Source organism: Cervus canadensis, chromosome 2 (assembly GCF_019320065.1).
Source record: "Cervus canadensis isolate Bull #8, Minnesota chromosome 2, ASM1932006v1, whole genome shotgun sequence".
Taxonomy (NCBI): Eukaryota; Metazoa; Chordata; class Mammalia; order Artiodactyla; family Cervidae; genus Cervus; species Cervus canadensis.
Window position 1 is genome coordinate 27582552 of NC_057387.1, and position 25645 is coordinate 27608196.

Genomic DNA, 25645 nt, shown 5'->3' on the forward strand with positions numbered 1-25645 from the left:
TTTGGCACACAAGGCCTGGCTTTTGACCTGTCTCAGCTTTCAGCTTTCCTCACTATGTTTAATCATTTCTAGCTTTTGATTTAAAGTAAGAGACATGGGACTCTTCCATTTACTTGAACACTTAGAAGTCATTAGGGTTATTCAGTGGCCTAATTTCAATTTAGTTGTGTCTCAGAGAATAGCAAGGCCCAAGGAGAGGGGGAGAGATGGGAACCAGCCACTCAGTGGAGCAATCAGAACACATACAAGATTTATCTATTAAGTTCATATTTTATATGAGTGTGGGTAAATGGTGCCCCAAAACAATTACAATGGTAACATCATAAATCAATGATCACCAAACACTATAGCAAATAATAATAATAAAATTTGAAATATTATCATAACCAAGCTATGATACAGCGACATAAAGTGAGCAAATGCTATTGGAAAAATGGTGCCAGTAGACATGCTCCATGCAGAATTGCCACAAAACTTCAATTTGTAAAGCAAAGCACTATAAAATGAGGTCTTTCTGTATTTAGGTGTAACCCGGACTTCGTGTTATTGTGAAAGGAGCATGAGGTTTTGGTCCAGAGAGCCTTAGCTTTGCATTAACAATTGGAATGCTTTGGGCAAGATACATCTCTCCTCAGAGCCTAAATTTCTCATTTGCAAAATAAAGGTAAGGTACTCCTTGCCTTACAGGATTTTAAGAAGGATCAAATAAATAATACTTGATAAATGCTTTGCATACTATAAAATGTTATACATAAGAAAGATATTCTCTTTGTAACAATATATTGAGTAAAGGTACCTGAGCACTCTAGGCTGCGGTTGTGTTTCCGTAAGATTTGAAGTAGGACTTCCCTGGTGGTAAAGCGGATAAGAATCCACCAGCCAACACACAGGGGCTGGAGTCGCTGAGTCATATCCGACACTTTGTGACCTCATGGACTGCAGCACGCCAGGCTTCCCTGTCCTTTACCATCTCCCGGAATTTGTTCAAACTCATGTCCATTGAGTCAGTGATGCCATCCTTGTTGTCCCCTTCTCCTCCTGCTGCCTTCAATCTTTCCCAGCATCAGGCTCTTTTCCAATGAGCCGGCTCTTTGCACCAGGTGGCCAAATTGTTAGAGCTTCAGCATCACTCCTTCCAGTGAGTATTCTGGGTTGATTTCACAGGTTCAGTCCCTGATCTGGGAAGGTCCCACATGCTGTGGCGCAACTAAAGCCTGTGCTCCACAACTACTGAGCCTGAGCTCTAGGGCCCACGAGCTGCAACTGCTGAAGCCTGTGCACCCAGAGCTGGTGCTCCGCAACAAGGGAAGCCAGCACAATGAGAAATCTGTACGCTGCAATGAAGAGTAGGCCCTGCCCGCAGCAACTAAAGAAAGTCTGGGCACAGCAGGGAAGACCCAGTGCAACCAAAAATAAGCAAATAATTTTTTTTTAAAGATTTGACATAAATTTACCACTTAACTTATTAAGTAAATTCTGTCAGGTGAATTTCTGCTAAGTCAGGGATATATCTTACGAAAGTGTGTTTGTGTGTGTGTGTGTGTGTGTGTGTGGAGAGCTTGATGAATGTATCAGCATATTCACCATGGCTGTTCTCCGGACTGAAATCCTGAGAACTTTGACTTTCCAGAGCCTGCAAGACTTCATTGTGTTCCACTAGGGTGGAAAATAGTCAGCAGTGGTCCAGTCAGAGAAGAACACTATGCATTAAGAGAACCCAATCCGCAGGAAGATTTAGAGAGTATTGAAATGCAGTTCTTGGCCTACCACAGATATCTTGTCTAAAATCCCAGGGTAAACACTGAAGGCTTCACCTGTTATTCACTGTCAATGCCTAAAGTTATAAATAGGTCTATAGCTCATCTGTCTCCTTTTAGAAGAGAAGGGTCAAATTACAGGGGGAAAGCAAAATAATAAAATGAATGTCAGCGTGTTTCATAGTGTCAGTCAGTCATCCCTCCTGTGTGGTGTCTCTTCGTTTCTGCTGTGCTACCCTAGAACACAGGATCCCAGCACAATGCCTCTGTTGAAACTTCCAGGTAGGTGTGCAAAAGTGTTTGGAGAGTTCAATTCTTTTGATATGCAATCATTCCTTTAACTACCATTTCAGGTCTGGGAATCCTTTATTTGGGGTTCATAGTATTTTTAATTAATAATACACTTCAGGAAGAGACGAGACAAGGTTTTCAAAGGATTTCTGGTTTTTAGTTTTAGGAGGGAGGTAATCTTCTAAAACTGTATCACGTAGTAGCATCCTTGATGATCCTGGTAGAAAACTATGTAAGATATTCATTATCTACTCTGTTAGTCTAAACAAAACCTGTGCTGCCACACTTCTGAGAAGAGTCATAAATAATGTCTTTAGCAATAGTATTAGCTGAAAATCATGAGAATAACAGTAGTTTTAACCCAATCTGTATATTCTGATGGTTCATAATCCAGGTTTATACACAGAATAATTTTCAAAATAATAATAAAAGTCTTTTTCATTATAAAAGTAATACACGATTCATGTGAAATAAAAGAAATTTCACTGAAAAATAGAAGTAATAAACACTCATTTAGAGAATTTGGGAAATTTAGAAAAGGAGTAATTTTTTAAAAAACCCACATCCCCATCATCTAAAGATAACACTTTTAACATGTTAGTGTTTTTCTTTCAAACTATATTCTTTGCAAGTGTAAAGAATTAAAAAACACATTCAGAGTTGAGACTATATTATACAGGTGACTTTGTATCCTGTCCTTCTTTTGGCTTCACGTGATAACTTAATCATTTATCATGGTACTCTAAACTCTTCCTAAACATCATTTTAAATGGTTGTATAATATTTCCAATTTTCTCAACCAATCCCTTAGGTTCTTTATGACTTTTTTAAGTATTAGTATGCTCTGACAATAATATTTGTACCTAAGTTTTTTCCACACTAAGGATTATCTCAGTAGAATAGATTCTCAGAAATAGCTGCTTGGTAGGTGTTACTTAATTGTTTACCAAATTATCTATTTTCATTTACTTGCTATCTGCATTGTATAAGATTTTCCATCCCTCTTGATCATGTTTTTAAAAATCACATTTTACAAAGAGTACTTCTTTAAAATTATAAACCTAAATTTAAGAGAGGTTAGAAAGGAAAAGAAAATGAAGAAGTATATGATGACTACATCCCCAGGGTTTTCTAATGGCAGCAAGTTGTAGAAAAATGGAAGAATGAGCTCTAATAACACATCCCACTCCCCCCCCCCCTTCCTTGTACCAACCTACCTATTTCTATTCCAAAGCACTGATTAGTAGCCATGATTTCTGAAAGTTGTTCACATATTGTATCTTGTTCTATTTTACTTCATACAGCTGAAGAAAAACGTGAGTATTTGGGGCTATTTTTCCTGCCATTTGCCAAAGTATCAATATTGTAAGGATACTATTCTTTAATTCAGAAATATGGGTGTTTTTCAGCAGTGTTTATTAATGATACCATTGAAAGCCATCAAAGGTTTATAATGACCATAGATCTTCCAAAGCATAGCAAATGAACTCATGGAAATCCTGACTCAAAAAAAAAAAAAACCAAAAAAACTACATTTTTGAAAAAGACGCTTAGACATTAGCTAAGGGGATCTATTGAGTTCTGCCTTAGTAAACCCTCTCATGGTGCATTTTTATTATCAGATAACATAAAATCCCATTTTTTAAATAAAATTGTAACTTTTTATGTATGCTACCTTCCATCTCAAATCAGACTTGTCCTTTGACTGACTAATAGTACTCATGATGCCTCTGAGTTCCTCTGAGATGTGATGTGGCAGATGAGAGGCCTACGACCCATCTTTCCTACATATTAATAAAGCACTGCTGAGAAATAAGCATGTTTTTCTGGACCTGTTGGGTGAAAAAGCAAGCATGATATTCCTTTTCTCAAGAGTCTTGCACTTTCCATGTTAATAATAATAATCCCCAACTTCTGGATAGTACTATGTAGTTTCTTGTTTAATCTTTATTAAACAAGTCTCTGAAGTTGACATTATTATTATTAACATTCCTCTTTTATGATGATGAACATTGAGGTTCCTAGTGATTATATGATTTATCCAAGTCCACACAGCTGTCACAGACACTTTTCCTCACTTGTAGCCCAGGGTTTTTTCTGCTTCACCACTCTTCTTGTTTCTGTCCTCTTACCTATTCTCTATCTAAATGTGGATGTCTTAACCTCAAGACATTACCACTCAGATGTTCCATTATCTCAAACATGCTCAAAACAGAACTCGGCGATTATCTATACAAACCCAAGGGACCCCATAAATTAGCTTGTCACCCAATCTTATCTACTCACCTTTTGAAATATCAGTTTCATTTTTTCTTTCTCTAATCACCACCACTCCCTGAAGTATTTTTGGAAGGCAGAGCTCTTGAATTAGGAATCAGATTTCAGCTGTGTTACATGAAGGTAAAACAATTGGTTGATTTAGTGGAAGGAACTATCAATCGTATAATTTTTGGTGTTAATGTAAGCTACTTCTTGAGAGTAGAGTTTCTACTTTTCGACTGTCTATAGTGACTTAGGGAGATACAACCTTAGTAAAAAACAGTGTTTAAAGACATGAAACAAATAGATGTGTGCAGTCCCAAATAATGGATGCTTATTTTGGAAGAGCCAAATTTCAAGCAAATAGGATTAGGCCTCCAACAGCTCTGCCACTGACCCATCATGACAAAGCAGCTGCACACTCGTCTTCATCCTCCTCTTCATCATCATCATAGCCAACCGACCTATTTCCATTTGCTCTCCATGGTGCATGAAACCTCTTCTGACTTCTGCTTGTCATTCATCCTTGAGGTGCATGTGCTTGCCTATGACGCTGAGGGAGGAATGATACTATTTCTGGGGAACAGTTGGCTGTGGGATGGGGAGGCATTCTCAGGCCATCAAATGTATCTACTTAGTGTTTTGTCTGTTCCTTCATGGATCATGGTGCTTGCCAAAACACTAGGCATAGCATCCAACTGTGCTTTTCAGTTTCAGGAAGTGCTTGAGTTTAATGAGACAAATAGATGCATGAAGTTCAGCCAACGTAGTGGGCTTCTCTGTTACTCTGCTGTGACGAGCCAGGTTTGAAAACTGGCTGACCTGACCGTTAGAGTTGGTGAAGTTATGAGTCAATTACTATCATTTCCAGTGTATGATTCCGCCTATACTAAGCCATTCCATTTATCACTTTCTTAATAACCCAAAGCTAATTCCAAATACCAAATATTTGTCTGATCAATGCTACCAAATCATATCATTCAGTTTAATCTGATGTTTTATTTTCCTTTAAAATATGCTTTAAAAAAGCATTTTCACATACATTATCTCACCTGATGTCCCAAGAGCCTTGTAAGGTTTGTAGGTAAAGGTATTGCCACTTTATTGATAAGGAAACTGAAGCAGAAGAAGGTGTAGGAGTTGGTAAGTACAGAACAGTACTTGAATACATTACACTTACCTAAGTTATAATTGAAAATGTGTCATTTTGGAGACTTGTATAGATGTCAATGGGGCAAGAGTTGGGGGCGGATTTATCTTTATGTCTGCAGTTTGCTTTGTTATTACATAAAGAATGTTTTTGTCTGCTACTGTTGCTCCAAATATCTAACTGTATGCCATTCTCATTATTTGCTCCCTGCTCTTTTCTGGAAATGCCAAGAGATTTTTACAAGTATTGGATTGACTAGAAAGTTCACTAAGGTTTTTCCCTGAGATCTTACTGGGCCAGTCCAATATCAGAGGTAATGACTACTCAGATGGAAACAGTTGGGTATCTGGAAAATACAATGGAACTTAACAGAAAAGCAGACACTTGATGGCCATCACCACCCTATACAATAAAACTGGTTCTCTTTTCTCCTGAAAGTCTTGGGGTTGTTCATTGCCAAGCTAAAAATCATTCTTCCACACATGGTAAGAATGGGAATGTAAAAGTAAAATTGCCATTCCAAAGTTCATTTATTATGGAAGCTACATGTCCACAAGAAATGGGATTCCCAACACTGGGCAGTAAATTTTAGTGACTCCCTCCCCTGACATCACCAAGATGTCAGGATTTGAAAATAATGAGGTTGTGATATGTGACAGCAACACACTTTCTGTCCTAGGAGGAAGAAAGGCTCTAAAGTACACATTTATTCCTCAAAACTATTGATATCACTGGCTCTCTTTAGTAAGAAAACACCAAAGATCAACAACCCTACCACATCTTTATTTTACTTGTTTATTTGTCCATGCCCTGAAGCATGCAGATCTTAGTTGCTCGACGAGGGATCAAACCTGTGCCCCCTGCATTGGGAGCCCAGAGTCTTAGCCACTGGACCACCAAGGAACTCCCTCCACAGCTTCAAAACCATCAGAAAAACTCTACCAACCTAATGGGAAGGACTATGCTGCAAAGTTACTATGAAATCAAACTTAGTCCCACCAGAAACAGGTGATCTTAGCTGCTAATCATATAAGAGCCCGATCACATCTTTAGGACCCTCCTAAAGTGTGCTGCGGGCTTCCATGGTGGCTCAGACAGTAAAGAATCTGCCTGCAATGCAGGAGATCTGGATTTGATCCCTGGGTCGGGAAGATCCCTGGAGTAGGAAATGGCAACCCACTCCAGTATTCTTGCCTGGGAAATCCCATGGACAGAGGAGCCTGGCAGCGTGCAGTCCATGGAGTCACAAAGAGTCAGACATGACTGAGCGACTAACACTTTCACTTTCAAAGTGTGCTGTAAGAATCTGACTTGTGATTCTGAGAGTGAGTTTCCTCGCTACCCACACAGAAACCCACTAAAGAGAAAATAGGCATTAAGCTCCATCAAGTTTCTGGCACAGTTGTCAGAGAGCAGGGCACACATGTATCCAGGGCCGTCCTTAGCACTGTGCCTTACATGTAGCAGAAACCGTTAGGTGAGTTCTGAGAAAGTGCTTGAAGACTAACACGTGAAAACCTCTTCTAGCTATTGATGATGCAACGCGTAGCTTTGCTGAAAAAGTGTTTGCCTCTGAAGTCAAAGATGAGGGAGGCCGTCATGAGATTTCCCCCTTTGATGTGGATGATATCTGTCCAATTTCTCAACATGAGATGTTTGCACACATGATCCATCTGGAGACACAGTCCACCCCTACAGAACGCAGGAGGTAAGCGGTGTAAGGGGAATGCTTTGTACATTGGGACACAAGTAAGGGGAAGTGTCAGGACCAATGGTTCACTCTGAATGATGATTCAACTTGGAGGAAAAACTCTGCCAGAACCAAAAATCCCCCTACCCCCCCAGACACACACACACACACACACACACACACTATACCCTAGGGCAAAGTGACAAAGACTAAAAAAGAAGAAAACAGTGGCCTTCCTACTTTCATCTTCATCTGCCTTTAGTTGAAGCCTCCCTATCCACCCAAGCCCTATCCAGGTGGCTCAGTGGTAAAGAATCTGCCTGCCAATGCAGGAGACATAAGAGACGTGGGTTTGATGCCTGAGTTGGGAAGATCCCCTGGAGGAGGAAATGACAACCCATCCCAGTATTCTTACCTGGAAAATTCCATAGACAAAGGAGCCTGGCGGGCTGCAGTCCATGGGGCCACAAAGAGTTGGACACGACTGATCACACACACATCCACCCAAACAAGAGGAAATTATCTACCATGTGATTATTGTGATTATTCCAAAACAAAGTGGGTGATGGCTACTGTGCACTCATTCAATTTCTACACTATTGGTGTAGAAACTGGAACTCAAGAGCCTCATCTTCAGACTCTGTCCTTAGTCAACCTTATTGCTGTGCTCCCTGACAGGAATCCTTCCCTCTGGCCAGTCTGACCTCCTCGAGGCCTCAGGGATACAGCCCTCTATTTCTGCCCTCATGTCCTGCCCATCCTATGCTTGCGATGCATAGTTACTACCTTCCCTGAACAGATCCCTCTCCACAAACTCTATTTTCCCTTATTTGAATCACTCTAGTACTCACTACCTGTTGCTGTGTGCCACAGTTTAGTCTTCAAACCTATTACTGACCGCTTACTTGGAACTCCCTCCTCATAGCACGCCCCTCACACCCCCACCCCCCGCTTCCAGCCAGTTTCACTGGGAAAAATGGTTCTGCTGTCCTTCCCTTGATTTCATGTCTTTAAAGAAAGAACGGGCTTCCCTGGTGGCCCAGCTGGTAAAGAATCCACCTGCAATGCGGAAGACCTGGGTTCAATCCCAAGGTTGGGAAGATCCCCTGGAGAAGGGAAAGGCTACCCACTCCAGTATTCTGGCCTGGAGAATTCCATGGACTGTATAGTCCATGGGGTTGCAGAAAGTCGGACATGACTGGGAGACTTTCACTGTCACTCTCAAGGAAACAATAGTAATCCACCTCCTTTAGTATCCCCTGTAGGACCTCACACAGGATATGTATCAAAGTAGAAACTTAATGAAGACATGTTGATTTGAGGAAGGAAAATTGATTAAGCAGCTTACAAGTTCCAGGTACTGTGCTAAGCATTTTATAGACATTAAATCTCACAGAATTCCTATATAGTAGACATTAATACACCATTTTTTTAGATAGAGAGACAAGTTCACAGAATTTAAGGGACATGCACAATATGGCAAGGATACTAAGTGACACGGCCTGTGCTTATGCAACACCTAGACTGGCTGTTCTGCTGGGAGGGGGCAATGCCCAGACTGGCTGTTCTGCACTGTGCAGAACAGTGTTGTGCTGAGAATCTTCTAGTATGTTTCCTAAGGCCCACTATTCCCAGGTATATAGGAAAAGAGGGACACTTAGGTGACACCTCCTACCATTTGGTTAGATTCTGTTCCTGACTCCCAGCCCACATTGAATTTTCACTGTTTGTCCTCAAAATAAAATTGTTTCAAAATAATAAAACATCAAGTTTATCACAATGAAACTCCAAATGAAGATAAAGTGAAATCTTAATTTATTTTTCAATTTCAAACTCAGAAAAAAGCGTTTCTTCGGACGGAAGACTATTAGTTTGTCTGTTCCACAAACTGAAACATCTTCCACCAAACTGTCCCTCATCGATGAATACATTTCTTCATCTCCCACCTACCAGACCGTGCCTGATTTTCAGAGAGTGCAGATCACTGGTGATTATGCCTCTGGGGTGAGTTGCTTCCTACCTCTCAGACGTAGCTGCTGGGAGATACTTAACTTGATTGTTTCAGCTTCTTTTCTTCCTCCCCTTCCTTTTGAGGAAAGTGTAAGCTCACTTGCCCTTTGCTATCCTTCATTATCTCATTTCAATAGCAATATGCTATGAATTCGAGAAATATTTTATTTTACTTATTTTTGGATGTGCTGGGTCTTCATTGCTTTGCACAGCTTTTCTCTAGTTGCAGCAAACAGGGGCTACTCTTTGTAGCGGTGAGCGGGCTTCTCCTTGTAGCTTCTCTTGTTGCAGAGCAGTCTCTAGGCACAAGGGCTTCAATAGGTACAGCATATGGGCTCAGTAGTTGCATCTCTTTGGCTTAGATGCTCTGCGGCATGTAGAATCTTCCCATATCAGGGATCAAACCTGTGTCCCCTGCATTGGTAGGTGGATTCTTATCCACTGTGCCATCAGGGAAGTCAGAAAATTTTATTGAAGTATTACTGATTTACAATGTTGTGTTAATTTCTGCTGTATAGCAAAGTGATTCACATATATATATATATGAACATACTTATGAATATATATGAATATATATTTTTTTCCATTATGGTTTATCACAGGTTATTGAATATAGCTCCCTATGCTATACAGTAGGAACTTGTTGTTTGCAACATGCTATGACATATTTCTATTTTGTTTTGATCATCTCACATAATTTCTCTTCCTTTATCTTATTTGCTTGCCCATGAGAATATGCAGTAGAATGTGGCTACATACTGTGTGTTACAGAATGTGTGTTACAGAAAACAGTGGACAAATTTTGGCAAAAGAACCAAAGAGAATAGCTACTGATATAGTCTCACTGAGGTATGATAAAGCAAAACAGGGAGCCTCAGGAAGGCATGGAGGCTCTTGGTAGAAACATGTACTCAGAGCAGGATAGAGAGAAGGGCTGCAGGTAGCATAAACCAATCAAAGAAAACAGAGCAGGAGAAAGAGAGGGAGAAGAGGAAAGAAGCGTGGAGAGACTGAGAAAAGAAGATGAGAGAGAGGTTAGAACTTTCTCATGGGGTTATTGTTTTTCGACCAACTGTCCTCTCCAATTTCATTGCAGATGCTTACACAGTAGATTACTATTTGGAACAGATACTAGTATGCCACAGAGATAGTAAACTCATGTTGCAAACAACTTGATCTGCCTGTTCTGTCCAGAACAGTTGTTCAATTAATAAATCTTTGCCACACGAGCTTGCAGAATCAGCATCATGCTGGTGAAACTTCTGTTTAGCCATCAGTCTATGCTCCAAATATAGTTTTAATGACCAGTCGTAAGCCCTCTTCTCATGTAACTGACCCACTTAGTGTTAGTCCCAAGATATTTAAAAGTGACAGAGCAATCTGTGACAACCTAAAGGGGTGGGGTGGGGTGGGAGGGGATTTTAAGAGGGAGGAGATACATATATACCTATGGCTGATTCATGTTGATGTATGGCAGAAACCAACACAACATTGTAAAACAATTATCCTCCAATTAAAAACAAACCAAAAAAGTGACAGAGCAATAAAATGGACACTGTTTTTCTTTATTTGTTTTCTGTGTGGTAACATGTGTGCTCTACAAGCGGCAGAGATTTTAGATGCTAGATAATTGAAATGAAATGTTTAATAATAGCTTGGAAGAGCCCGTGCTCGCTTCGGCAGCACATATACTAATAGTAGTTTGGAAGAGTCCAAAGTTCCATAAAACCACAAATATTAAGAGTCAAACTCGACCCCTATGTGCTTGGTGGAAATGAAAACAAGAATGAAAAGAAAGAAGATGAGAAAAAGGACAAGGTTCTCAGAAGTCAGGGAGTAGCTTCTCCTCCTATAAAAGCTGGAAGGCACCTAAAACCTTGACTTAGAGTTTTTAAAGAACCAAGTATGTGGCTACACCTGTTGGCTGAAAGTGACTAATGTGTTGAGCTGCATTTCACCTGGTCATGGTCTGTACCTGAACCAGTCTTCACCTTCATAACTGAACAGAGAGGTAAAGGGGGGAATTAGGGTTCCCAAGGCCATTCATCCTAGATAAACAACCGATTCAATGTTATCAGTCCTTACTGAGCACCTCCTCTGTGCCAGGCACTGTGCGCTAAGTGCTGAGGATGCGAGGGTGAATAAGATCCAGCTCTTGTCCTCAAGGAGCTGATAGGTAGCCTGTTAGATGGCAAAGAAACAAGCATGCCCTTGGAAGCAGACCCCTTAGACCTAGTACCCCTGTCAGAATATCTTGGCTAAGGTCAGCAGGTCTTTAAAAGAATTCAACTGTTTAGGATCAATAGCTGGACCTCAAACCATCAGGGGCAAGCTTATGTTGGGGTTGGTCCCAGAAAGTTGTCAGGCCCTGATGATGAGCATGCAATGATTTCAAATTACAACTTCTTGGGCATGCCAGGCCTGGCTGGGAGTCAGGTATGGGGCAAGAGAAATAGACCAGTTTAGGAAATTTGCTGCAGTTCTAAGAAATTTTTACTCTAGAGTCTTTCTATTTGTAATTCCAGATTAAGTTCTCTTTGAAACCATCCCGAAGAATGAGTTCTAACAGGATGATGTTCTGTCTGTCTCTAGCTACAGAAGGCAGTGTGTGCATGGCAGGGTTTGAAGGCCGTGTGACACCTTATTCCTCCCCCAGTATTTCCCACACTGACCAGCAAGTGGTTTGAGTTCTCAAGCTATACCAACTTTGTCTTTCAATTGAGGTACTATTTTCACAAGTGCATACTTAAAATGTTTGTTTGTCACCAGGAAGAAGTATTTTCCATGTTAGAATGGGTTCTTTTCATCATATTTGTTGGATGATTGCTTATATCTAACAAAAACCAAAAACAAACATGGGACTTCAAGGAAAGACTCATAGGACAGATATGTCTTGGTAGAAATAGAAGAGCTAAAAAACTTCTGGACCTGCTCGTGGAGGGAGACCCAGGGTTCAAGTCAAATGGGAAGTAGCCGGGTGGGCAGAGGAGGCTCAGCAGGGCCAGCTCAGCGGGAGAGCTGGGAGATGCCAAAGACAAGCTTTACCCACTTCTGCAATTTTTATAGGTGCTACTCTGAAATTTTCTTGGTAGGTTACAGTTGAAGATTTTGAAATGGTTTGCAAAGGTCTTTATCGGGCATTGTGTATACGGGAGAAGTATATGCAGAAGTCATTTCAGAGATTTCCAAAAACCCCTTCCAAATACCTGAGGAACATTGATGGTGAGGCTTGGGTAGCAAATGAGAACTTCTATCCAGGTAAGTAATTTTCTTATATAATTTCTGGAATATAGTTTGAGGTTTAACTTGTTATTGTTCGGTCGCTCAGTCATGTCCAACTCTGCAACCCCATGTACTGTAGCCCACCAGGCTCTTTTGTCCATGGGATTTCCCAGGCAAGAATATTGGAGTGGGTTGCTATTTCCTTCTTCAGAAGATCTTCCTGGATCAGGGATCAAACCTAAGTCTCTTGCATTGGCAAGAAGATTCTTTACCACCAAGCCACCAAGAAAGCCCTTAGGTTTAACTACTAATGATTAAATATGCTCCCATGGTTTTAAGTCTAAACCATAAGTTCATGGTTTATAAACTTAAGGTTATAAGTATAAACAGTTTGAAGTATCATAGTCATCTTCAGCTCCATCCTCTCTTCTGCCCCATAATGCCCAATTATCTGATTCAGACTGTACAATATCTCTCAGAACCTCCTCTCTTCACCATTCCCCAAGCCTAAATTTAGGCCCCTATTTCTCTTTGTCTGGATTGTTGCAGTAGCTTCCTAATTACTCTGTTAAATTCTAACCTTATTCTCTCTCAATTCATCCTCACTTTGGTACCAGTTATTATAACACAAATCTGAGCACATCCTTCTCCTGACAAAAGTCTTTAATGACTCCCCCAATAAGTTCAGTCTTTAGATTGGCATTCAAGGTCTACCATCTGTCTTTCTTCTGTTTTTGTTTTTGTTTTTAATTAAAAAGATAATTTTTTTTTGGCCACGCTGCACAGCATGTGGGATCTTAGCTCCCCAGTCAGGAATCAAATCCATGCCCCCTGCAAGCGTGGAGTCTTAACAATTGGACTGCCAGGAAAGTCTCTATCTTTTGTTTGTCTATTACTTATTTTTGGACTTGCACACTCAGTCTATTTCTAACCTTACCTCCTTTGCTCCTCCTTTGAACTTTTTGCTCTGGGGAAACCATGTACTTCAGCACATTCCTGCGCCGGCACTGTTTCCGAGCGGTTCCCTGTGTCCCACTGCCCTTCCCTTCGTTTTCTTACTATGTGTCCGCATGTCCAGATCCAATGTCATCCTTCAAGGTGCTGCCCAAACATTATCATTTCCTGCCTTCCTCTGACCTCTGGATAAAAATAAGCTACACGTTTTGACTTTCCATAGCATTTTATTTACATGTCTCATTTTTTACTTTCTGTCTAGTATAAAGTACAGAGACGGCAATGGCACCCCACTCCAGTACTCTTGCCTGGAAAATCCCATGGACAGAGGAGCCTGTGGGCTGCAGTCCATGGGGTCGCTAAGAGTGGGACACGAATAAGCAACTTCACTTTCACTTTTCACTTTCATGCATTGGAGAAGGAAATGGCAACCCACTCCAGTGTTCTTGCCTGGAGAATCCCAGGGACAGGGGAGCCTGGTGGGCTGCCGTCTATGGGGTCACACAGAGTCGGACACGACTGAAGAGACTTAGCAGCAGCAGTATAAAGTACCTATTTAAACATAAACAAATTTTAAAAATTTAATAAATTCAATAGTATAATTATATCATAATTTATGTAATCAACTCCTATTTTTAAGCACTTAGATTTCCAACTTTTAAAAATTTACTTCCAACAAGGTTATGATAAGCATCTTTATCATTAATAAATCATCTTTGTGCAGTTGCTTTTTAGCTTTAGGATTAGGCTTCTAGAAGTGAAATTTCAGATGAGACAAATATTTAAGGTTTTTTAACTATTAAACTATGTTGTTAAAGATTTCCAGTTCTAGAACCTCCTCTCTTTAATTCCTTTGATTATTAAAATCATATTAAACATGTGTCCAGTTTGATAACTGGATTGGTTTGTTCATCTTCTATAATATTGACATTTAGGTTGCTTGTCTCACCTTTGTTTCTCCTAAATTATATTTTATATCTCTAGTATATTTAAGTGTAAGTGTAAGTATTTGAAAGTTGATATTTGATGCAGTAATGTACTATTTCTTTCGTGTTCCTTATCTCTCAGCTTTGTATAGAAAATATGCAAGCTTTTTCTTTCTATATTATTTTTCTTACTCTGACCTTTTAGTCATTACTTGCAAATGGCAGATTTTCTGATGCCTTGGACATATACTTGTTGAAAGTAAAAGGAGTGCTCTAAAGCCTGTAACAATGTGGAATTTGTCCTCAGCTTTCTTAGGTTGAAATTGTTAGCAGTGGAAAGAAGGGGACTTTCATCCACATTATCCCTTCTCAAATCCGTTAGCAAAAATTGCATGTGCTTTACAAGGTGGGAAATATAAGTACAGCAAGAATTATGTTTAGAATTTATTTTATATTTCTGTTTGTATTAAAACCACTCTAGATGGAGCACAAAGGATTTTAGGGCAGGGAGACTATTTTGCATGATACTATGAGAGCAGATACATGTTATTATTCATTTGTTAAAATTCATAGAATATGCACTACCAAGAGTGATCCCTAAGGTAAACACTCTGGATTTTGGGTGATAATAATGTGTCAGTGTGGGTTTGTTGTTTCTAACAAATGTACCATTCTGACTTAAAATGTTGATAGTGGGAAAGGCTATGCATGTGTGAGGATAGGGGTATATGAGGACTCTGCACGTTGTGCTCAATTTTGCCGTGAACCTAAAACCACTCTAAACAATCAAGTCTATTAAAAAATAGCCGTTCTAAATAAAGACTGATAGAGACGTTTAAATAAGGGAAAAGTCCAAATTCTACTTTTTAACTCTATTTTTATTTCTATGCAATCATCTCATATGTTAATAAAATACTCTGTCAGGAAGACTTTGATAAACAACTTTATTAAATAATTAAAATTATTTGTAAGTAGTATAGCAAATTAAACAGTATTCTAAAGAACTTGAAAATCATTTTTGCACTAGATAACATGTTAGGCTTATTTTATACTACTAAATTAGTCACATTTGGAAAATAATGTAAAAATGAACTTTAGCTTGGCTTTGGATAATTACAACTTAATGACATATAGAATTCCAAACAAATGAGATCTTATAGTATTTAATTTTGGCTATTTTTATGTGGTCATTCATTCTATATGCTGATATATTATTGTGTGTTTTATTGAAAAAGTCTTTACCCCTCCTATGAAGAAGGGAGAAGACCCTTTCCGAACAGATAACCTCCCAGAAAATCTGGGTTATCAGCTCAAAATGAAGGATGGTGTCGTTTACGTCTATCCCAATGAAGAGGCAGCCAGCAAAGATGAGCCCAAGCCACTTCCTTACCCAAATCTGGACAGATTCTTAGATGATATGAATTTTTTACTTGCTTTAATTGCCCAAGGACCTGTGTAAGTGTTAAGACCTGAACTACTGCTACTGTTACTACTACTGATAGTAAGACTAAGGATTTATTAAGAGCTTACTATGTTCAAACACACATTAAACACTAAGTGCATTACTTCTTTCACTCTTCATAATCATTGTATGAGGTGGGTATTTTTTATAACTCCAGATTTATAAGCTGAGACTTTGATGAGTTAAGTAATCTGCCCAAAGTCACACAGGTGGCTAAGCCAGGATTTGAACCCAAATCTTCCCTCATTATTATTTATGTCCAACTTTGATGAAAAGATTAAGTGCTTGAAGCCCAACACTTTTCAAATTAGATTAATGCAGAATAAGTCAGTTCCATTTGGAAACAAACATAATTGTTTGTGATAAAGGTGATAAGGGTACCACTGATGATTTTGAAATTGACTGTGCCTTAAATGTCTGAAATTTTTTACAATTATGTGATTTAATTTTTCACAGTAAGACCTATACCCATCGGCGCCTGAAGTTTCTCTCCTCCAAGTTCCAGGTCCATCAGATGCTCAACGAGATGGATGAATTGAAGGAGCTGAAGAACAACCCTCACCGGGATTTTTACAACTGCAGGAAGGTAAACGTGTTTGCTGCTCAGAGATCACTCCTGGAAACATTAATACAATTATTTCTTGAACAAGATAAGAAAGATCCTGTTTTTCTGATTAATTTAAAATTTCTGCAGATTCAGTGGAATTTAGTGAAAGCAAATAGATGATGTCTAAAAGATGCAAATGCCTTTCCTGCTGTTTTCCACATAGAAAGGGTTGCCACATTATTGCCATGAAAGTTATACTTATCATCAACAACAAAAATAACAAAAACAAATAAACCTCAAAAGCCACTCTTCTAGGATTTAGAAGATCTTCATTCTAGTCTTTTTTCTTCTACTTCCTGACTGTAAAACATTGGGGGAAGTGATTAAATATTTCTGAGTTTTGGTTCCCTCATTTGTAAAATTGGAAAATATATCTGCTCAATCTAGCTCACAGGAGGATTGTGAATATCAAATGATCTAAACCTTGTGGAAAACTAATCAACTACAAACATTTCAAGGATGCATTCTGATCATTTAAATGATTGCAAGGACGTGGGAGTAGGAAATATATGAACAGAGATTTGGGACCAAATCGTGGCTTTGTCATCCATGTACACTTGGGCGAATTGCTTAATTTATCAAACTTCCACTTATAAAATTGTTCTTATAAAAATACCTAACTCATAAGTGTCATCACTGTACCATGGATGCATTAGTTCAATCATTTCTCCCCTTGGGGCTGAAAACTCTGGCAACTACTTCACTTCTAGTTGTGTCTCAGGGGTGGAAAATTGTCCCCAAGAATTTTGTGTGGATCAAACGTAGGAAGTAAATTGGATGTTACAGATATGCAAGAGAAGCAGGCAATATTATTTCATCCAGCCTAAACATTCACATTCTTACAAGGGCACAAAAAGGTGCTATGTGTTCATTCTTGCTTGACCACCTATACCAACTGTCAGGTCACACCCCTATCGTTTACTCCTTCTCTTAGCACAGTGGGATTTGTGGGCACTGTAGCCTATAACAGAGAAGCGTAACTAAGCATTAAGGATTGTTGGTTTTTCTTGACCTGAATGTACACACAGGTGGACACTCATATCCATGCAGCTGCTTGTATGAACCAGAAACATCTACTGCGCTTTATTAAGAAATCTTACCAAATTGATGCTGACAGAGTGGTCTATAGCTCCAAGGAGAAAAATCTGACCCTAAAGGAACTTTTTGCTAAATTAAAAATGCATCCCTACGACCTGACTGTTGATTCTCTGGATGTTCATGCTGTAAGTTGATAATGTCAGTTTCATCTAATACTCAGAACCCACAAGCATTTCTCCTACAAACACTCCCTTCTCAGAGCTCTTTTAACCATGTGGGCTTACCATGTTGACAGAAAGAACCCATGCACAATTTCAAGGTTCCCTCATTGTCAGCTATCCTGTATTCCATTCTTGGAGCCCAAGCCCTTCCCCTTATACCAGGCTCCAGTTCCTTGCGGTCATTCCCTAACTCTCTGTGTCCAGGCAGCTCTGATAAGGATACACTTGTGCTCTTGTTTCCTGATGCAGGGACGTCAGACTTTCCAGCGTTTTGATAAGTTCAATGACAAATACAATCCCGTAGGAGCAAGTGAGCTACGGGACCTCTACCTGAAGACAGACAATTACATTAATGGGGAATATTTTGCCACTATCATCAAGGTGAGAGGGAACCAACCAGATCTATGGTACCTGGCCTGATTCTTGAGGAGGGGGGAGAAGAAAGGGAGGGAAGGAAGAAGGAAGGGGGGACGGAAGCAGGGAAGAAGAAGGGGAAGGAGGGAGCAGGCGGGAGAGAGAGTGCTGTCACTTGGGTCAGGCGCTACACAAATGAATGGGGTCATTTCTTGTGAAACATCCACTGAAATGATTTTTGAAGGCCTTGATTCCTAGGACAGAGAAGCTGAGGGTGTGGGTTAGGGATTAAGGACGTGGTTCTTCTAGACTTGTGGAGTTGTAAGTTCGGGAAGAGTCAGGATCAGAACCCACCCTGATCTTCATGACACTTGAACGTTAGGAGACAGGAATGACAGGTGCAGTTGGGAGATGTGTGTTTTGGGAGATAAGGGTCATATGAAAGTTGAATTCATTTGCAGCAGTGCCTTGGGATCGCATCATCTGTAGTCTGACGCTTTCTCTCTGTGGACTCCATCAGGTCCCATCAGTCTTTCACCCCAACTAGATGCCCCTCACCTGTCGGTCTCCTTAAATCTTAACCTTAATAGTTTTCCTCTGCCTTCCTTTCTCATGACCTCTGTTCTTCTTAGGACCTCTAGGTCCTAAGAAGATTCCTCTCCCTAGACCCCACAGGTATAGACTCCTGAGGGACTCCTCTCTTGGCTTTGCAGGAGGTCGGTGCAGACTTGGTGGAGGCCAAGTACCAGCACGCTGAGCCCCGCCTGTCCATCTATGGCCGCAGTCCTGAGGAGTGGAGCAAACTCTCCACCTGGTTCGTCCAAAACCACGTCTACTGCCCCAATATGACATGGATGATCCAGGTCCCCAGGATCTAGTACGTAACTGCTCACCGGAAACCCTAAAGCCTGCCTCAGCCCACCTGCCCTTGCCTCCTCCACATGAACAAAGAGCGGGCAGCACGTCTGGACAGACACAAGCTTTGTTAACGGCACTCGGTGCTGGGTCCCCGGTGGGTGCCTGGTGTTGTCCACTCTAGGTTTAGCACTTTTAATCACAGACAGCAGGTAGGAAGATCATTTCAGTTCAGTTTTCTAACCAGGTTGTTTTTTTTAAACAGGGCACTTGATGCAGATCACAAAATAACTTACTAAGAATGATTAAAACTTAGCTAGGAGAAAAACTACGTACATTTTACTGTACACTTTCTTTCTTTCGGTCCTCTTTTCTGTGTCCAGCTTCTTCTTTCCCAAGCACATCTGTACTGGGGTGTAGCTTTCTTGTATCAGAACTTCAACTACTGTCTGCTGATTATCTCATCTACAAGTGCTCAAGTTCTCTATAATCAATGGCTATTTATCAATGGTATTATCACCTGCTAATTACTCATTGCCTTCAGGGATATTTGTATCACTGATCTTCTATCTAACTTAAGTATTGGTGTATTGTCTGGCCATCTGCCTCTGTGTTCTGTGTGCCCTGTGACAATATAAGAGCTTTAGCCTCTCTCTTTAGCCAAAAAAAAAAAAAAAGAGGAACACTTTAAAAAATTATTGTTTATTATTTTATTTTTGGTTCCTCTGGGTCTTCGTTGCTCTGTGTGGGCTTTCTCCAGTAGCAGAGAGCAAGGGCTACTCTCTAGTTGCAGTGCATAGGCTTCTCATTGGAATGGCTTCTCTTGTGGCAGAGCAGAGGCTCTAGGACCTGTGGTCTTCAGCAGTTGCTGCATGTGGGCTCAGTAGTTGTGGCACATGGCCTTAGTTGCCCCATGGCATGTGGAATCTTCCTGGACCAGGGATTGAACCTGTGTCTCCTGCATTGGCAGGTGAATTCTCATTCACTGTACCACCAGGAAAGTCCCAAAAGAATAACTTTTTTGAATGGAGTAAAACTTCCTGTCTAATATTATTATGACAGAGAGGCAGTGAAGTGTGGTGGTTAGAAGCATGGGCCCTGGCCCTGGGCTGGCTATACTTGAATCCTAACTCTACCAGTTACTAGCTGTGTGACCTTTGGCAAGTTTCATGACCTCTCTGTGCCTTAGTTTCATCATCTTTAAAATGGGGTCATCAGTTCAGTTCAGTTCAGTCGCTCAGTCATGTCCGACTCTTTGCGACCCCATGAATCACAGCACGCCAGGCCTCCCTGTCCATCACAAACTCCCGGAGTTTACTCAAACTCATGCCCATCGAGTCGGTGATGCCATCTAGCCATCTCATCCTCTGTCGTCCCCTTCTCCTCCTGCCCCCAATCCCTCCCAGCATCAGGGTCTTTTCCAATGAGTCAGTTTGTCGCATCAGGTGGCCAAAGTATTGGAGTTTCAGCTTCAGCATCAGTCCTTCCAATGAACACCCAGGACTGATCTCCTTTAGGATGGACTGGTTGGATCTCCTTGCAGCTCAAGCGACTCTCAAGAGTCTTCTCCAACATCCACAGTTCAAAAGCATCAATTTTTCGGCGCTCAGCTTTCTTCACAGTCCAGCTCTCACATCCATACATGACCACTGGAAAAACCATAGCCTTGACGAGACAGACCTTTGTTGGCAAAGTAATGTCTCTGCTTTTTAATATGCTACCTAGGTTGGTCATAACTTTCCTTCCAAGAAGTAAGCGTCTTTTAATTTCACGGCTGCAATCACCATCTGCAGTTATTTTGGAGCCCCCCAAAATAAAGTCTGACACTGTTTCCCCATCTATTTCCCATGAAGTGCTGGGACCAGATGCCATGATCTTAGTTTTCTGAATGTTGAGCTTTAAGCCAACTTTTTCACTCTCCTCTTTCACTTTCATAAGGGTACCTAATTTATTGTGTTGTTATGAGGATTAAATTAGCTAATACTTCTGGCCACTCAAAAGAGTGGGTGGCAAATATTAAGTGCTGTATCAGAGTTTGTTAGATTGCCTCTGGCTATAGCATATCAGAGGTGTTCTTGATAAGTGTTTCATGTTCACCATCTTGTATACCACACATAAAAAAATCATTGACCCTTTCATGACATAGTTCTCATACTCTTCATTCTCTATCTGGCCTTAGCTGTGAAGATTTAAACTTTTCTTCTTTTTCTTTTTTTTTTTTTTACCACAGAGCGTTTGTAGAAGATATAATATAGGTGCATGTGGTCCAGCAAGAAATTTATACCTCCTATGCCAAACCTAAGGTCCCCTGGAGAAGGAAATGGCAACCCTCTCTAGTATTCTTGCCTGGGAAATCCCATGGACAGATGAGCCTGGTGGGCTATAGTCCTTAGGGTCACAAAAGAGTTAGACATGACTTAGAGACTAAACAACAACAAATGTCAAACCCAAACTGAATCCTTCTTTATGGGTAACCAAGAAGAATATACCAGGGTGGACCTAGGATGGAAACACTAGGTCTTTTCTTAAACACGGCATTTGGCTCTTTGCTTGTCTTTGGGCTTCGCTTTGAACTATCAGTCCCAATATCTTCTCCTCCTAAATTCTCTTCATTTCTGCCTCTAGTGATGTGTTTCGATCTAAGAACTTCCTTCCACACTTTGGAAAGATGTTGGAGAATATTTTCATGCCAGTGTTCGAGGCCACCATCAACCCTCAGGCTCACCCAGACCTCAGTGTTTTCCTCAAGCACGTAAGCATGACCTCGTGGGCCTTCCTAAAGCTGCACATGAACCAGCCTGCATACCTAGCCATGATGAATTCTTGATGCCTATCTCTGACATTTGGTCCTTGCCTCTGGGAGCTGAAAGTCCGTCTGAGGGCTGGGTCTCTGCATTCAGACTAAACCCATTGCCTGCTCATTTTTCCTGACAGATTACGGGCTTCGACAGTGTAGATGATGAGTCCAAACACAGCGGCCACATGTTCTCCTCCAAGAGCCCTAAGCCACAGGAGTGGACCATGGAAAAGAACCCATCTTACACTTACTATACCTACTACATGTATGCAAACATCATGGTGCTCAACAGCCTGAGAAAGTAAGTAGATGAGAACTGGAAAGAGAATCTATCTGACACACTTCTTTCCTCATACACTGGCACCCTCAGTGGTTGAGGGATGCTGCCAGTTGGCCCAGAGAAGAAATTTCTTTCCCTTGACTTTTTCTTCAGTTTCCTTATTTATTTGGGGAGGGGGGATGGATATTTTGGAGACTTCAGTAACTTTCACAATTCCTTTTCTCTGGAAGCTTAGGAATCTACACTTATCACTGTGCAATTTATGATAAAATTGCATACATTTTGCCCATTTTGGTATATCTGAGCAAGGAAGAAATATAGGACTATTATAAGGGGGTTTTCTGGAAACCTTTTCCCCCTAAAGTGTGAGTAGCAGAAGAAATGACATGGTGATATTGGTAAACTTTGGTGGTAACCAAAGATGTTTCTGTTCAGGTAATCAAATCTTAACTTTTCTCCATAACCTCATATCCTATATTGCCTCATTTTCCAAAAAGTCTGTGTTTTAGGAGGAGTTTTTGGGCTTCCCAGGTGGCTCAGTGGTAAAGAATCTGCCTGTCAATGCAGGAGATGCAGGTTCGATTTCTGGGTGGGGAAGATTCCATGGAGGAAGAAATGGCAACCCACACCAGTATCCTTGCCTGGAAAATCCCCATGGACAGAGAAGCTTGGTGGGCCACAGTCCATGGGGTTGCAAAGAGTAGGACATGACTGAGTGACTAAACAGCATGAACTGGAATTATCTGATTTGCTGAATCCTTTGGATACCCCACTCCCTTTCAGAGTGTTAATTTTTCCTACCAGATTTTCTGTGAATCACTTCAGGCCCAGAATGGTTGTCAGGTTCTGGTCAGTCACCTGTGATTCCTATAACAGCTCCATCTCCCTAGGGAACGCGGCATGAACACGTTTCTGTTCCGACCTCACTGTGGGGAAGCTGGAGCCCTTACTCATCTCATGACAGCATTCATGACGGCAGATAACATCTCTCATGGCCTGAATTTAAAAAAGGTCAGTTGGAGGCTTTCTTCTCAACCTTAACTTCTTTGTGGGAGCAAGAGGGATAGCTTTTTTCCTCCTTATTATTTTGTCACAAGTCATTATCAACACTGGAATCAAAATAAAGGAGAGCAAAAAATATTTTTGAGATTATTTACTGCACTTCATTTTACAGAGGCCCAGAGAAGTAAAGGAATTTGCTCAAGATTACCTAGCTAGTCAGTGGCAGGGAGGGGTTAATGCAGATCTCCTGACTTTCATTTTAGAGCTCTGACAAGGGATAAATGCGAGGCGGCTTGGCCTACCTTCAACTGGTTTTTGCCAGATTTCATGTTGTAGCATGTTTCAAAACGCCTCTTGGGAGAGTCAGAACTTTCTTGTAGAGAAAAAAAAGTTTCACGGTGAATTCTTTTGCCTAAGATGGACCATTAACTTAGACAATTAAACAATTTGGTTTGACTCAATGCTTCTGAAAACTGATCTCATAAATTTATTCTAAATAGTATTTACATTTAAAAACTATTCTTCTTTTTTACAACAGGATTTAAAGAATAGGTGATAATTTTGTTGAAAGCTAAAACCTGAAGTAGATCATGGGTTTTAACATTTCTAGTTTGCATCCCTTTTCCAATATTTTAAAATATTTTTTTTCACTTTTCCTTTTCAGAGTCCTGTGTTACAGTACTTGTTTTTCTTAGCCCAGATTCCCATCGCTATGTCGCCATTAAGTAACAACAGCTTATTTCTAGAATACGCCCGAAATCCTTTTTTAGATTTCCTCCAGAAAGGGCTAATGATCTCACTGTCTACAGATGACCCAATGCAATTCCACTTCACCAAGGTACACATATGGAATTTTGAGCAATACAAGTATATTTTGCTGAACTGTTACTTACCATCTAGAATTTTAAAGTTGAGTCATGATATTTCACTATTCTTTTGTGCAGGATGTGTGTTATTTCTTTTAATGCATCCCTTTTTCTTTCCCTCTTTTAAATAAATAACCCAAGGAGCCCCTAATGGAAGAATATGCCATTGCTGCACAAGTCTTCAAGCTGAGTACCTGTGATATGTGTGAAGTGGCAAGAAACAGTGTTCTGCAATGTGGAATTTCTCATGAGGTAGACCTGCCTTTGATTATCCTTCTGAGTCTGGAATTTGGTAACCTGAATATTGAAAAATTAGTTGAAGAAACACATGTTGAAAAATTATTTCAGGAATCATGTGCAGTTACTATGGACAGGGTCTAGAAAGACTTATTCTCTCTCTCTGGCTAGGACTGTGGGCAAGGAAGATAAAATACACTTATTTCTCAGCAAACCATGCTAATTGAGGCACTGGATGAGTACTCTTAGTGGTTTTTTGTTTTCCTCTTGCCTGTAGCTAATGTAAGGAAGGAATCTTTCTGGAGGATGTAATTATTGTCCATATCAGGGTAAAAAGCAACAACAATCATTCTGTTTCCTTTTTTCTTATAGGAGAAAGCAAGGTTTCTGGGCAGCAATTACCTTGAAGAAGGCCCTGCTGGAAATGATATCCGAAGGACAAATGTGGCCCAAATCCGCATGGCCTATCGCTATGAAACCTGGTGCTATGAACTTAATTTAATTGCTGAAGGCATTAAATCAGGAGAATAAAACAAACAAAATAATGACATGGGTGAGATTTTCATTGTAGGGTATAAACAGCAATGGTTACTAGTTATCAAATCCCTACTATAAGCCAAAGATTGTATTAGATATTGGTCCATTGACATTATTTCATTTAATGCTTTGCACAACTTTATAGATATTATTGTTCCCATTTTGGGGAAGATGAGTAAACTGAGATTAGTTTATAAGGATGGTATTAGTTTATAAGGTATGACCTATATAAGGATATACCTAGTGAGAGCTAGCAATGGAGACCTGGGTTTGTCTGACTGCAGAGTCTCCATGACTTTCAGGCAAAATATTTATTAAGTCAGGGCAAAAATACAAGCAAATGATTTGTTATAGGGAGAATCCAGGCTTTTGATTTATAGCATGGAACTTGCTAAAGGCATTTAGACCACTGAAAATTCCTTTTGACAGGATACAGCTGAAGAGTGACTTTCTTAGACAAAAACAGAAGTGGTGTAACCCAATAAAGAAAATCTGTAATTATGAGTTGTTATACTTAGGGAGAATTTATCTTACAAAAGGATTCTTAGGTTGTTTTTTTTTTTTGCTTGAAATATTCCTTATTTATTGGGAACATTCTGGCAATGGGAAGAACAGCTTGCACTTAACAGTAACAGGAAGACTAGAACAAGTTAAATGATTGCCATTACACATCTCTCCCCCAAGAAGAGTATCAGTCACTCAGTCGTGTCGGACTCTTTTCAACCCTGTGGACTGTAGCCCGCCAGGCTCCTCTATCCATGGGATTTCCCAGGCAAGAATACTGGAGTTGGTTGCCATTTCCTCCTCCAGGATTCTTAGTTTTAAGAATGTAATTCACAATTAAGTTATACTCAGCAGTAGTGGTACATTTTAAATGATTTTATTTACCAAAAGAAAAGTTACACATGTAACTTTTTAGAATCATTCCTGTTACTCAAGGTCAAGTGGAATTCCAATTAACCAGACTATACTTCTATACACTTATGGTTGTGTTGCCATCTAATGGTTGGGCTGATAACTTCATTCACCTTATTCAATAAATAGTTACTGACCAAACATCTAAAATATCAGGTACATACGTAAACAGCAAAGGTATAAGGAATAAGATCTCATTCTTTTATAGACTACAA

General features: G+C 40.2%; 1 protein-coding gene across 5 annotated transcripts; it reads left to right on the forward strand.

Annotated features, from left to right (window-relative positions):
• The first annotated feature begins 1879 nt into the window (after positions 1 to 1879).
• AMPD1 (adenosine monophosphate deaminase 1) lies at positions 1880 to 24528 on the forward strand. Of its 5 annotated transcripts, none has more exons than XM_043460048.1 (17): positions 1939 to 2039; positions 3353 to 3364; positions 6274 to 6465; positions 6985 to 7165; positions 8986 to 9151; positions 12250 to 12415; positions 15495 to 15714; positions 16178 to 16307; positions 17357 to 17551; positions 17837 to 17968; positions 18655 to 18818; positions 21422 to 21548; positions 21731 to 21894; positions 22764 to 22884; positions 23540 to 23713; positions 23883 to 23993; positions 24351 to 24528. In XM_043460048.1, exons 3-17 carry the CDS (start codon positions 6435 to 6437, stop codon positions 24507 to 24509), a joined length of 2241 nt encoding a protein of 746 aa, XP_043315983.1. In that variant the 5' UTR covers positions 1939 to 2039; positions 3353 to 3364; positions 6274 to 6434; the 3' UTR covers positions 24510 to 24528. The 5 variants fall into 5 exon arrangements, with proteins under 5 accessions (XP_043315984.1, XP_043315977.1, XP_043315983.1 ...); XM_043460058.1 differs by lacking the exon at positions 6274 to 6465 and adding an exon at positions 5689 to 5770 and having other exon boundaries at positions 1988 to 2039; XM_043460042.1 differs by lacking the exon at positions 6274 to 6465 and having other exon boundaries at positions 1924 to 2039.
• Positions 24529 to 25645: the final 1117 nt, after the last annotated feature.

Coding starts and splice junctions, on each gene's coding strand:
- AMPD1 (XM_043460049.1), top strand. CDS start 1,919: ATGAATGTCAGCGTGTTTCATAGTGTCAGTCAGTCATCCCTCCTGTGT. Junction 7,166..8,985: donor ACCCCTACAGAACGCAGGAG/GTAAGCGGTGTA, acceptor TTTCAAACTCAG/AAAAAAGCGTTTCTTCGGAC. Junction 21,895..22,763: donor GTGCTCAACAGCCTGAGAAA/GTAAGTAGATGA, acceptor CCATCTCCCTAG/GGAACGCGGCATGAACACGT.